The sequence below is a fragment of the Macaca mulatta genome, chromosome 16 (assembly GCF_049350105.2).
Source record: "Macaca mulatta isolate MMU2019108-1 chromosome 16, T2T-MMU8v2.0, whole genome shotgun sequence".
Lineage (NCBI taxonomy): Eukaryota > Metazoa > Chordata > Mammalia > Primates > Cercopithecidae > Macaca > Macaca mulatta.
In genome coordinates this window covers 43778794-43794192 of record NC_133421.1, presented here as the reverse complement: position 1 = coordinate 43794192, position 15399 = coordinate 43778794, and the positions used below count along the sequence as shown (strand labels likewise).

The 15399-nt window shown below is 39.1% G+C and overlaps 1 protein-coding gene across 1 annotated transcript; it reads right to left on the bottom strand.

The window, feature by feature from the left end:
- Positions 1-2015, bottom strand: CCL7 (C-C motif chemokine ligand 7). The gene is made up of 3 exons (XM_001113381.5): positions 1871-2015; positions 972-1089; positions 1-547 (listed from the first exon to the last, which is right to left on the bottom strand). Exons 1-3 carry the CDS (start codon positions 1974-1976, stop codon positions 442-444), a joined length of 330 nt encoding a protein of 109 aa, XP_001113381.3. The 5' UTR covers positions 1977-2015; the 3' UTR covers positions 1-441.
- Positions 2016-15399: the final 13384 nt, after the last annotated feature.

The window sequence follows — 15399 nt, the reverse complement described above, 5'->3', positions numbered from 1 at the left end:
TGTTATACAAAAATATATTTTATGTGAAAATTTGGGAGTCATACATATGCAAATATGTAATTCTATAATAACATTATGCTTCCATAGGAGCATCATATCTTAACAATTAAAACAAATCTTTGCATTGACTCTTGCAAGGACTTCTACAATACCACCATGAGGTAGAGAAGGGAGGAGCGTCTCACAGTTTTTAGAGGACTGAGATGACATATGCATCCAAGACTTTACGTTCAAAATCCACCAAAATCCATGGAAGATTAAATTAAAATATTAATAACTTTTTAAAACTATGTAAGAAAAACCATGATTCACATTAGTACATAAAGTTCATATTCCTTAGAATTAGAATTAAATAATCTCAGAATCACTCTGAGAAAGGACAGGGTATATAAATTATTTGTTTCTCAAGTCATGGCTTGGTTTCAGTTCAGTCATGAATGTTCAAAGCTTTGGAGTTTGAGTTTTCTTGTCCAGGTGCTTCATAAACTCCTGGACCCACTTCTGTGTGGGGTCAGCACAGATCTCCTTGTCCAGTTTGGTCTTGAAGCTGTGGAGGAGAAAGGAGATAGTTAGATGGAACACCTCGAGGGTTCAGCCTGGGAGTGTGACCAACGCTATGGGAAACCTGTCTAGCTCGTCAGTCTGGCTGATGGAGATGCCTCAGGGATGGAGGAGGAAGAAGGTAAACTAAAGGAAGGGGCCTCAGAGAAGCAGCTCTTTTTGCCAGCCCAAGTGAATCCCTCTTGGTTCCAGGATAAAAGAACTGAAGTCTGAAGTGATAGCTAGAAAGGGAGCTGAGAGTGAGAAGTCACTTTCTTTTCTTGAATTGTTTCCCACTGGAAAATGTCTGGGATAAGGTTAGAGATGCTGTTTGCATCACAGTATTTGATTCCAACTCATTTTGATAGTAGTCCTATTCGCTGCCCAGGGAAGAACCTAGGACTGAGGTGTGAGGGTCATCATCCACACACATTACAGCTTCCCGGGGACAGTGGCTGCTGGTGATCCTTCTGTAGCTCTCCAGCCTCTGCTTCGGGATTTTCTTATTGATAAATCTGTAGCAGCAGGTAGTTGAAGTATTAATCCCATCTGCAATGAAACAACAAGAAGAAAAGGCCGTTGAGGGTGTGTCCTGGGTCTTTCTGTTTGTAAAATAGGGAATGGTAAGAAGAAAGAGTCAGAGAGAAAGGAGGTGGAGGCAAAAGCTGCCCGTCCCAAGTCCGGTGTCTTTGCCCTTTGAGGCATTTCATAAACTCCCTTTCACTTTTGTGGACTATAAAATAGTGATGCACCATCACCAGTTGACAGGCGGAAGAGGAATTGATGACTACTCTGGGCATTGCTAGGAGGGGCTAATATAATAATCCAATTCCTTAGAGCAAGGGTACTCCAACTATGGATCCCCTTTTAGGCTCTGAGCATTCTATGCTTGGTCATGAGTTTCCCTGATACCTACCACCTCTGCGGAGCCGCTGTCTCTGGAAGCTGGGCTGAATGAAACACAGACCAGATTCTGGGTCTCCCGGTATCTGCAAACAGCCTGAACACTCATCCCCGGAAGCCCCCTGTTTTTGATCACCCGATCCCAAACTCTGCTGGAAGCAACTCGGGCGGTAATTGCACTGAGGGTGTTCCCGGAGCTGGAGTACTGGAAGGAGCTGGATTTGGGGTTCACAGCTGGAATTCTAGTTCAGGCTGTACCCCGCAGCAGCTGTGTGGTTGGGCTCACCCCTTGTTCTTTTTCCGAGTTACCTTATCTTGGAAAAGTAGCTGTTAAAGTGAGACTGTGGGTAGCATGTCTTCTTGACTGGTCCATGATAACCCAGAGAAGGGGCAACGTGCTTCAAGGAGAAGGAGAGAGGGACCTTACCTGGCTGAGCGAGACCCTGGGGGCTGAAGGCAGCTGCTGCGAGCAGCAGACACAGAGGTGCTGCAGAGGTTTTCACGTTGGAGGGTGAGGGCATGGGCTTCCCCATGAGAACTGGAGATTTCTGGGTTGGTCTCGCCCCTCTGCTCCTCTAGCAGCTCTGTCTCTGCCTTTTATAGGAAGCAGAGAGGATGAATCATAGGATGGAGTAATAAATCTGCTGAGTCAGTGCACTTCAGTGGGAGGATAGGAAATGAGAGTATGAGTCGAGGTTAGCCTGTTTTTCAGCTAAGACCAGCAGTGGTAGGTGAGGTAGGGTCTATGTCCAGGCAGACTACAGTATGTAACTATGGCTATTATTAAGAGAACAGTTTCTCTGAAATGAGACACATTCTACAGAAAAAGGAAGGAATCAGGGATACCGAAGTCAAAGATATACAAGGGATATTATCCTTTTCCCTTTGGAGCAGCAGCCCTAGGACATGAGTCCACAAAAAGCCACTCAGACTTTGACTCAACTCCACAAAGGACTCAAAGATTCTTCACTGTCTTAAATCCTGGTGGCTTTCTAAAACCCAGAGAAAAGTAAAATAATAGAACATTAGCAGAAAAATAGAATTCAGTATTCTTAGAATAATAGTACCTAAAAGTAGTGTCCGTTTTAGTAATCTATTGCTGCATAACAATCTATCTGAAAACAGAGACTTAAAACAGTAACAATTTTCTGGGTTTTTTTTTTTTTTTTTTTTTTTTTTGCTCTTGAATATATCACAAGGTCTTCATTCAATGCCTGGGGTCTGGGCTGGGAGGACTTCAACAGCTGTCTCTCTCTCTCTCTCTGTCTCTCTCTCTCTGTCTCTCTCTCTCTCTCTCTCTCTCTCTCTCTCTCTCTGTGTGTGTGTGTGTGTGTGTGTGTGTGTGTGTGTGTGTGTGTGAGAGAGAGAGAGAGAGATCTTTCCAGTGGTCCCTCCACATGGTTAGATATTGTGCATGATGGCTTAAGGATCCCAGGTGCAAGGGTTGGGAACATAGTCACACCTCTTAATGGGAGGAGTATAAAAGAATTTGAGGATATGTTTTAAAACCACTATTTGTTTTATAGGCTATCAGAACTGCACAGCATATAAAGATCTTAGAATACTGTGTTTCTAAAACATCATATTTTTCCAAGTAAAAGAATATAGGGAAGGCAAATTTATGAACAAAATCAGAGACCTTCAATTTGAATCAGAGACAAGAGACTTCTTGTCCTTCTTCCCACACACACATCTCGGGAATACAAAGAAACCACTAATCTAGCTCCTCATCTCACATACACATTACAAAGTCACCAACTAATCGCCTTTGATATCAGTGAAAAGGGGTTTGATGAGGGACCATGTGTGGGGTCCTCATGCCTGTAACTGGGCCATGCATCATGGACATGGAATGCAAAAGAGGAAAATTATTCAATGGGGAAATTGAGCATTATACAGCCTTGAATATTAATTTGGGAGCAATGCAAGGCTTTGATTCTGGTTTTAGCTTTACGTCATTTTATCTTACCCCTATGACTTTGCTCAGGCTACTCATTCCCTCAATTAGCTCTTTTTCAAATTGTTATTACTCCCAGCTCCAGAAATTGGTGAATAGTTGACCTACTTTCTATCTCCTTGTTTATGGAGTCTTCCCAGCTCACTCTAATGTAACACATTAGAACAGCATATTTTCTAACCCAGGGTGTATGTTCCATCCACTTGATGCTTCTACAAAGCAGAACCCTTTCCTTTGACTTTTCTTTCTTTTTCTTTTATTTTGGAAGACAACTATCATGGATAACCTGCTGAATGATCCACAAAGTTGGAGTAGAACATAGGGGTCCTGCCCAGAAATTACCTTTCCTGGATCTGTCTGTTCAGCAGCTCAAGGAAGTACTCATGGGTTCCAGTTGGTTAAACCTTTCTGCTTCAGAAAATCCTTAAGTAAAGTGCCCCAAGATGTTCCTGCTTAAGATCCCAGAGAAAATGCCTGCTTATGTTTATGATGGAAAGGCCTGTACCTATCACCCACAAGACCTGGGAATGGTAAAAATAAGAGACTGTTGAATTGTTGCAGATTTTTGTAAAAACTTTTAAATAATTTAAAGACAATATCAACTGGTTGTAAAAATATGGCAAAATTAGAAACACTTATAAAACAACCAAATTATTGTACATTATCAACATCAGAAGTTGTAAGCAGTTAATTTGCTTCCAGACTAAAAATATTTATATTTTTAACCCTTAGTTACAAAATAATGTCCTTCTTTGTCTCTAGTAAAAATTTTTGTCTTAAAATTTATTTGTCTGATATTATTAACAGTATAGCCACTAGCTCTTTTTTGATTATCATTTCCATGGGGTGTCTTTTCCCATACCTTTACTTTCAAATTATCTGAGATTTCAAATTTACAACATGCGTCTTATAGCTAGCATATAGTTGGTTTATTTTAAAAATTTGTTTACTCAACCTTTGCTTTTTAGTTGGGGGTTTTAATCCTTTTACATTAGTGTAATTACTGATGAAGTAGGATTACCATCTGATATTTTCCCTTTTTTATATATTTATGTCTCTGTTGTTCCTCACTTTTTAATTACTACTTTACTTTATGAACCATAAATATTTTCTACTGTACCATTGTATTTCCCATTTTTATTATATATGTTTGAGTTATTTTCTTAATGGCTACCCTGGGGACTATCATTAATATCATAATTTATAACAACCTATTTCAGATTAATATTTTAATTTCAATAGTGTATAAAACTTGATCCTATATAGCTCCATCCCAGTCCTCATCATTAACATTGTTATGGTCACAAATTACACCTTTATACATTGTGTGCCCCTAAATAGAGATTTATAACTAGTGCTTTATGCATGTGCCTTTTAAGTAAGATACAAGAAAAAAATAATTTTAAACAAATAAACAAAAGTATTTATACTGTCTTTTATATTTACTTATGTAGTTACTTTTACAAATGCTCTTTATTTCTTTGAATTACTTTTGCTTCAGCCTGAAGAACTCCCTTTAGTATTTTTTGGAAGGCTGAAATGTCTTCATTTCTTATTTACTTTTGAAAAGGGTAGCTTTGCCTTATCTAGAATTGTTGATTGATTTTTTTCTTTCACTATTTTTAATATGGCATGCCACTACATTCCCATGTTTGTAATTACATTATTCAAAACAGTCAAGTTATAAAAACAACATAAGTGCCCATCAATAGATGAATGGATAAAGAATATATGGTATATACACACGATGGGATATTATTCAGCCTTAAAAAGAAGGAATCCTTCCATTTGTGACAAAGTGGATGAACCTTGAGGACATTATGCTAAGTGAAATTAGTCAGTTGCAAAGGGACAAATATTGAATGATTCCACTTATATGAGGTACGTAAAATAGTCAGACTCATAGAAGCAGAAAATAGAACAGTGGTCACCAGGGGCCAGGAGGCTACCACTCTTCTATTTTGTTATGTGTACCATAGACGATAGACTTTATAGGGTGCTACTCAGGTATCAACTCTTTTGACTAGTGAGGGCAGCCCAAAGAGATGTCTTGGAGAGCATTGTGAGGGTTTGCTTTGAGTTTAAGTTCATGGTGCTGTGACTGGAATGCAATGTTTGCCATGAGCACAGATTCAGGTAATGGTCCCATGCATACCTTACATTTGTCAGGTGTTAATTTGATAGGCTGAGGTTTCCTTTGAGCCACATTGTTCTATGTTATCTGAACACAGACCAAAATGTCTCAGGAAATAGGAGGCAGAGAAGGGCATTTGCTGCTCAGTTCCAGGAGAGGCAGCTGAACGACATGCTTAAGAAATGGTTGCCCGCATCGTTGCCTGGTTTTCCTGCATAACCATGGTCAAACTACTTATTCTATCTGTTTTTCAGTTTCCACATCTGTAACAGTAGAGACAATAAAAGTAACTTCTTTTCTTGGTTGTTGTGAAGAATGAGTTAATAAATGCAAAGTTAAATGAAAATAATCAGAATGCAGTTAGTGCTCAGTAAGTGCTAGCTGTCATTATTATTAACATTAGGAAATAAGGATGGGTAGTGGATGAAGAGATACTAGGGAGGGACTCAGACTGATACTAATAGCTTCCTGAACAAGTTGTTCCTAAATCTGTCTTGTTTTTTCAAAACTGAGACATTGAAAGGGGGATTGACTTTCAGGAAATACTGCATTGGATATAAGGAAAGGAGATGAGTATCTTAGAAAGAAGGGACCTAGGTAAAGTCCTAGAAGTCCTGCAAGAACTTGAGATGAGAATTATTCTGGGTCTTAGTGGGATTTTGGTCATTCAGCCCAGTGAGGACATTCTCTGTGTGCAACCAGTAATTTAACTTTGCCCTATTGGGTGTAAGCAGAAGTCACATATGTCATCTCTGAGCGGAAGTTAATATTCTCATTAATTCCTCCACCATCCCTCAAATATGAAGATGACATGACTCAAATGAGTTTGCCCCTTTGACTCAGATGCCATACTGCATAGATATATAGAGCAGAGACACAGCAAAGTTTACAAGACAAGAAGAAAATATGAGGTTAGTGTCAGGGGGAGCTGAGCCAGGAATATAAGGAAACTCCCTGTATTATTTTTGCAACTTTTCTGTAAGCCTAAAATTTGTTCAGAATAAAAAGTTAAAAACACGATATAACAAAACTTATGTAGTGCAGAGAAAGCAATGCTAAGAAGGAAGTGTATAGCTGTAAGTGCTTACATTAAAAAATAAGAAAGATCTGAAATCAACAAACTAACTTTATACCTTGAGGAACCTAGAAAAAGAACAAACTAAACCCAAAGCTAGCAGAAAGAAGAAAATAATAGAGAATGGAGCAGTGATAAACGAAACAGAAGAAAAAAATCAACAATACTAAGAATTGTTGTTTTGATAAGATCAACAAAAATGGCAAATCCTTAGCTAGATTAAGTAAGAAGAAAAGAGAGAAGACTCAACTAAAATCACAAGTGAAAATCACAAATGAAAGATGTGATTACATCTTTCATTGATGTAATCACAATTGATGCCCCAGAAATAAAAAGGATTATTAGAGAATACTATGAATAATTGTATGCCAACTTATTGAATAACCTGTAATAAATGGATAAATTCCTAGAAAGACATGGTTATTAAGAAACAGAAAATATGACAGACTTATAACTAGTAAAAAGATTATAACAGTAATCAAAAATCTCTCAAGCAAGAAAAGTTCAAGATCAGATGGCTTCTCTAGAGAATTCTACCACATATTTAAGGAAGATTTAATACCAATACTCCTCAAGCTCTTCCAAGATATTGAAGAGAAGGAAACACTTCCAAACTTACTATATAAGGCCGGGATTACCCTGATACCAAAGTTGAACAAAGGCACTGCAAGAAAGGAAAACTACCAGCAAATATCCCTGATGAATATTAATGCAAAAATCTTCAACAAAACACTAGCAAGCCGAATCCAAAAACATATTAAAAGGATTATATACTATCACTAAGTAGGATTTATTTCTGGAATGGAAGGATAATTCAACATACAAAAACCAATCAATGAAATATGCCACATTAACAGAATGAAGAACAAAAATTACATTATAATCTCAATTCATGACAAAAAAGCATTTGACAAAATTCGATGTCTTTTCATGATAAGAATACTCAACAAACTAGGAAAATAGTGTGGAAATAGAAACCACCTCAACATAGTAAAGTCCATGTATGAAAAGCCCACAGTTAAAATCATACGCAGTAGAAAAAGACTGAAAGCATTTTCTTGCTTTTGTCGTTTCTGCTAAATATAGTACTGGAATGGGACCCATCTGAACCAAACAAGAAAAAAAGTCATCTAAATTGGAAAGGAAGAAGTAAAGTTATCTCTTTCCAGAAGATATGACTTTATGTGTAGAAAACTCTGAAAATTTCACACATGCAAAAGAACTGTTACAACTAATAAAGGAATTCAGCAAAGTACAAATACAACACAACAAATCAACACACAAAAATCAGACATTTTATATACATGAACAATAAATAGTTGGAAAAGAAAATTAATAAAACAATTCCATTTACAATAGCATTGAAAAGAATAAAATATTAGAGATTAATCAATATTTAGAAGTAAAAACTTGAACAACAAAAACTACAAAATATTGCCCAAAATTAAAGAAGATGCAAATAAATAAGAAGACATCCTAGGTTTATGAATTGGAAGAATTAATATTGTTAATATTGACAGCTTAACAATGCTACTCAAGTAATGTACAGATTCAATGGAATCCTATCAGAATCCCAATGGTATTTTTGCAGAAATAGAAAAATCCATCTTAAAATTCACATAGAATATCAAATCATTCCAAATAGTAAAAAACAATTTTGAAAAAGAGAAACAAACTTGAAGGTCTCATCTTATCAGTTTCAAAACATATTACAAATCTACAGTAATCAAAATAATGTGTTATTGGCATAAAGACAGACATATAGACCAATAGAATAGAATAGAGAGCCCAGAAATAAAATCTCTTGTATATGGTCAAATGATCTTTGACAAGGATATCAAGACCACTCAGTAAGGAAAGGTCAGTCTCCTAAACAGATGATACTGGGAAAACTAGATACCCAAATGAAAAGATTAAAACTGGACCCTTGCTGGGCATGGTGGCTCACACCTGTAATCCCAGCATTTTGGGAGGCCGAGGGGGGTGGATCAACTGAGGTCTGGAGTTCAAGACCAGCCTGACCAACATGGAGACACCCCATCTCTACTAAAAATACAGAATTAGCTGGGGTGGTGGTGCATGCCTGTAATCCCAGCTACTCAGGAGGCTGAGGCAGGAGAATAGCTTGAATCCAGGAGATGGAGGTTGCAGTGAGCCAAGATCACGTCATTGCACTCCAGCCTGGGCAACAAGATCGAAACTCTGTCTCCAAAAAAAAAAAGCTGGAGCCTTATATTATATCATATACAAAATTCAACTCAAAATGGATGAAAGACCTAAATGCAAGATGTAAAATTATAAACCCCCTAGAAGAAAATAGGGGGAAATCTTTATGATATTGGATTTGACAATTTTTTTGAAATGGAGTTTCACTCTTTTTGCCCAGGCTGGAGTGCATTGGCATGATCTTGGCTCACTGCAACCTCTGCTTCCCAGGTTCAAGTGACTCTCCTCCCTCAGCCTCCCAAGTAGCTGGGATTACAGGTATGCACCACCATGCCTGGCTAATTTTGTATTTTTAGTGGAAACGGGGCTTCACCATGTTGGCCAGGCTGGTCTCGAACTCCAGGCCTCAAGTGATCTGCCTGCCTCAGCCTCCAATAGTGCTGGGATTACAAGCATGAGCCACCGCGCCCAGCTGGTTTTTTCTGATATAACACCAAAAGCACAGGCAACCAAAGCAAAAATAGATAAATGGAATTACATCAAAAATGTGTTTACTTTTGTGTATTGAAGGGCACAATGAGCAGAATGATGTCAATCTATGAAATGAGAGAAAATATTCACAAATCATGTAACTGATAAGGAGTTAACATTAGAATATATAAAGAATTTCAGGTTGGGCACAGTGGCTGACGCCTGTAATCTCAACACTTTGGGAGGCTGATTCAGGCAGATCACTTGAGGCTAGGAGTTAAGAGACCTGCCTGGCCAAAGTAGTGAAACCCAGTCTCTACTAAAAATCAAAAAATTAGCTGGGTATGATGGTGCATGCCTGTAACCTCAGCTACACAGAAGGCTGAGGTATGAGAATTTCTTGAACCCGGCAGGCGGAGGTTGCAGTGAGCTGAGATCACACCACTGCACTCCATCCTGGGCAACAAAGTGAAACTCTTTCTCAAAAGAAAAAAAAGAACTTCTACAGCGCCGACAATAAAAAACAAATAACCCAGTTAAAAATAGGCAAAGGATTTCAATATACATTTTCCAAAGATGATATACAAATGACCAATATGCATCTGAAAAGATATTCAATATCACTAATACTAGAAACATGCAAATCAAAACCATAGGGAGATATCACCTCACCTCCATTAGGATGGCTAGTATCAAAAAGACAGAAAATAACAAGCAAAGACAAGGATGTGAAAAAACTGGAACCTTTGTTTACTGTTAGTGGAAATGTAAAATGGTGCAGCTACTATGGAAACAATACGGTAGATCTTTTAAAAAATAAAAATAGGATTACCAAATGATGCAGCAATCCCACTTGTGGGTATATATCCAAAGGAACTGAAAGCAGAATCTGGAAGAGACATTTGCATATCCACATTCAGAACAGCATCATGCACAATAACCACGAGATGGAAACAATCCAGCTGTCCATCACTGAATGAATGGATAAACACAATGTGGTATATACATGCAATGGAATAGTATTCAACCTTAAAAAGTAAGGGAATGTTGACACATGCCTTAACTAGATGAATGAACCTTGAGAACATTGTGCTAAATAAAATAACCATTCACCAAAAGACACATATTGTGTAAGTTAAATTCATAGAAGAAGAAAGTAGAATGGTGGTTGCCAGGGGCTGGGCAGCGGAGGAAATGAGCAGGTATTGTTTAATGGGCATGCAGTTTCAGTTTTACAAGATGAAAACATTCTGGAAATCTGTTCTACAACAATGTTAAGTATATTAACATTAACAATACTGAAGTATGCACTTAAAAATGGTAAATATGATACATTTCATGGTATGCATTTTTTAACCAAAATTTTTCAAAATTAAAAACTTTAGAAAAGAGATAATGATGTCTTATGGAAATGAATTTTCTGGCCTCCAAATGAAACATTGACAGTACTGTTTTAAAATGAACAATTTATCTGGTCAATTTAAACACTCATTTAGAAGGTGAAATAGGAAGAAGATGCTTAAAATAAACATTCTCATTGGACAAGGAAGTCTGGGAGACACCCAGCAATGACCGATTTGTAGCAATTCTGATATACTGCTTGGTAGACATCAAAAGGGCCTCTTACTGGAACAGGAACAGGGACTCTGATCTCACTTGCAGGAAGGGCTTCCTTGTCCAGGTCCCCAGATCCACCTTCTGTGAGGCCCTTGCTTGTCCATTTCTTCTCTTTGGTCACACTGTACTTGGAACTCAGTGGACATGCCCTCATTCAGTGGCCATCATGGCTTGTTTCTACCTCATGGAAGATTCAGAAGTTGTTTTATAGATAGAATAGTCAAAGGCTTTTTCAGTCTTGGCTTCTGATTTTCCTGGCAACATAATTTTCTCAAAAAATTACTAGCACTGTTCCAATCTACCAGTAAAGACATGTAAAATCTCTTTCTACTCGTAGAGGTTGGCATATTTCTGTGCTTCCTCCACACCCGACCCATAACTGTCTTTTAGGATCAGGCTCCCAGGCTAGAATGGGAATGCCACATTGTTAACCCACTCTCTTCCTGAAGCCACTCTGTCCAACTGAAAGGTTTTATGGATATTTTGTTGTTCAAATCATTTTTAAAAATTCCATCCCACTGCCTGGGATGGTGAAACAGATGTATTTCAAACTTTACAATGTCCTAAATGTCTGGACTCTATGCTCCCTTTTGTTCCTGATTGGAAATTAGTCAAGGCTAGGTCAGAATAGAGGACATTATGAAAACCCAAGTCAGAGGTTACCAGGACTGGCTGTCAGCTCTAATGACCTGAATATGAGAGAACTGAGGAGCACATGGCATCAAACTCATCTGTGCACCAGTATCCATCTTCTAAGGAACTCGTAAAATACACCAATGGGAAGAGGAACCTTTCCCCCATTGTAACATTCTAAATCAGAATCTTTGAGGATGTCATGATGTTTTGGAAAGACCTCAGGTGACTCTAATGTACCTTAGGTCACTTAGGAAGCATTTAATGCACCAATTAAATCCACAGCCTATGAACCCACAGATAAAAGGTGACTTGCAAAAGTTTACCTGACAATTTAGTTACCAAACCAGACACAGATCTCAAAGCCTAGGTCATAGTGTCCAGCTACCTATTGTAAATCTTCACCTGGCTCCTGGCTGTGATTGTCTCAGTAGTGTCCCCCTCCCAAAGATGCTCACATCCTTGTGGCTGGGCGAGGTGGCTCACACCTGTAATCCCAGCGCTTTGGGAGTCTGAGGCAGGTGGATCACCTGAGACCAGCCTGGCCAACACGGTAAAACCTCATCTGTACTAAAAATACAAAAATTAGCCAGATGCGGTGGTGCACATCTGTAATCCCAGTTACTTGGGAGGCTGAGGCAGGAGAATCATTTGAACCCAGGAGGCAGATGTTGCAGTGAGCTGAGATTGTGCTACTGCACTCCAGCCTGGGCAATAGAGCGAGACTCCATTTCCAAAAAAAAAAGCCTACATCCTAATCGAATCCCTATGCTCTATAAGTATGCTACCTGACATAGCAAAATAAATTTTATAAATGTGATTAACTTAAGAATCTTGAGATGAAGATGTTATCCTGGATTATCCAGATGGGCTCAGCATAATCACAATATAATCACCTTTCATGATGAAGGCAGGAAGGTCAGAGTCAGAGACAAGATGTGACTATGAAAGAAAAGGAGTGAGAGAGAGAGAGAGAGAGAGAGAGAGAGAGAGGTTTTGAAGATACAGGAAGAGACATGAGTTGAGGAATTCAGGTAGCCTCTAGCAGTTGGAAAAAGGCAAGAAAATGGATTCTCCCCTAGAACCTCTGGAAGGAATGAATATAGCCCTATGGACCCATTATCACTTCTGACCTCCAGAACTATAAGACAATGTATTTTTGTTGTGTTAAGCCATTAAGCTTATGGTAATTTGTTATAGTAACAGTAAGAAACTAATACAGATTTTGGTACCTGGAAATATGGTGCTCTGTAACTAACACCTACAGATGTGGACATGGCTTTGGATCTGAATAACAAGCAGAAACTGGGAGAATTTTGAGCATGATATAAAAACCATAGATTTCCTGGAACTAACTGTTGACAGCAACAGGAAAGGAATGCATTGCACTTGGCACTCTCTTCTAAAACAGAGTCTCACCACTGCCAATGCCCTGTGTTCAGTTTCATCATGCAAGGAGCAAGGAATTCCATGCTTGGGTGGAAAAGAGTATGAGTCAAGATTTCCTGAAAATGAAGAGATGTGACCTGCAAGGGGAATGTAAGCAGATTAATTTGGGGTTTGAGCACGTGGATCCCCTCTTTGTCTGCCTCCTCTCCTTCCACACTGTCTGCATCAAATCTGCCTGGCGTCACAGGGCTGCTCCTCAGAAGCCATATGATGAGGTCTCATTTGTTTGCATTCCATTCTCTTTTCGCCTCTTGGCATCTACTGCAATTTGAGATTTCACTCCTGATTGATGATCAAGGCCAGGGAATGTAGGGGTAGAGGAGAGGCAGGGAAGGCTGCTTGACCTGGAGTGAGGGTCAGTGAGTTTTCTAAATAGCTGTCAATAAATTGTCTGCTGACTGATGTATCAGGATACTTGGAGCTTTGAAGGGATTCCATAGTCTGATTCAGGGACCCTGGACTGGCCCAGGAATGTAGAAGCAGAATCCCCTCTCTCCCTCTGCAACTCCAGTTAGTAGAAGTGGAAGTTTTCCAAGAGATGTGCTCCCAGATCTGGAAGGGAACCTAACTTCCTCTAGGTTCCTATTTGTAACACATTATCATCCCTGTGTTATCGATGTAGGCTCAGAATATCTGATCTGTCCTGGCTGACAAAGCGAGTCAGTGCTGGATCTGGGGTGAGAACCTGAGTGTGCTTCTTGCCGGTCAAAGTTGTCCCTAGCACCTCATGCTGCCAAAAGCACTGCCTGCTCTAGCTTGACACAGTAGTCATTTCCCCACCAGATTGGGAAGTTGACAACCATGCAGTTTATTCAATAGAGCAAGACATCTGCTTTCCTGAGTGTTGGGATGGTGTGGGTGCCCAAACAGGCCAAATGCTTCACAGGTGGGACAAATATCATGCAAAGGAGTAAACACATTAAGTGGATATTTAGGAAAAGGAGGCTCATCTGTTTAAATGGATGATTCCAGGCTCCTGAGATTGGGATGGGGGGATAGTAATGGAGGGTAACACATTCTGGTTTCAGGGAAGCTGCCGCCTTAAAATGTGGTTTGAAGATGAGGTTTTCGTATCTGAAGTCACAGGTCTTTCTGCTCCATTTACAACATGCAGCATTTCACCCTGCATAGTTCATTATTCTCCAATGCTGCCTCTTGGGCTCCATATTTAGGCCTTCATCATCTCTTGCTTGGACCATGGCAATAGCTTCTCACTAGTCCCTGTTTCTCTGTGTATGTGTAAAATCAGCAAGTTATATTTCCTGAAACTTATCTCTGAATCTCTAAACATGGCACATCCCTCCTCATTGGACTGAAGATTCTCAACGTTTCCTTTAAACCTACAAAGTTGAGTACTAACTCTTCACCCTAACATTCAAATCCCTTGACTCAACCTTCCTTTCTAAATTGTCATCCCTTGACGTTGGTATGGGCCCAAATTACCATCTGATTCATTGGTGTTCTCCCTCCTTGATGTATACATCATCACCATTTCTACCTCCAGGTATTTGCTCCCACTCTTCTTTTTCCTTTCTTAATGATCCTATAATTTTTCTGGAAAAGCCTTATTCATTCCTAAAGAATGAGTTCAAGTCTCATCATCTCTATGAAACTTCAATCTAATCATCTTATCTATGGTGATTAAGTCTTTCTTTATTTCCTAATATTGACAGTGTCTGTATTACTCCAGGTTGGGGGATTAATTGGAGAGGTACAGATTGGGAGTGGGTAGCTCAGTTAGCGGGCAGTTGTGATATGTTATGGGAAGAATTGCATGCAGGGGTCTGGGTCTGTGAGAAAAGGAATGGGGGTTGGGCTCTTGCTAAATAGGTGACCAGGGTCATTGGGATCTGGGCAGTTGATGTTGAAGACTGGAAGGGTGGTGTTTTAATGCCTAACTGGCCTGACATAAAGATTCTTTTATGGATGCTCAGAGGAGACCACCCAGTGGAGAAGACCGGGGCCAATCCACATTCCCACTCCTTCAAAATGTGAGCCCCACCCTCTGAAATCATGTTCCTTTGTCGCCACCAAGCTCATACTCTCAGCTTTGTAATTTCCTTCAAGAAAACACTGGAAGTCAGGTTTTGTACAAAAATATATTTATTTTGTGTAATAGTTACATAATATTCATTTCCACAATAATATTTTAGCAATGCATTGGAATGTTAAAACAAAAATTCTTTGTATTAATGATTCTTGCAAAGACCCTCAAAACATCCCAGGGATAGAACTGTGGTTCAAGAGGAAAAGCAATTTCCCCAAGTTTCCGTATCTAGAAAACACTAGTACTACAAAAGACAAAATAAAAACATCAATAACTTAAATAAGATTAACATTACTTAAGGCATAATGTTTCATATCAACAAACAAAATTCATTATAATAAAATAAAACAGGGGAAAACTAGAGGAAAATAAATTAGCTGCAGATGCTTGGGTTGTGGAGTGAGTGT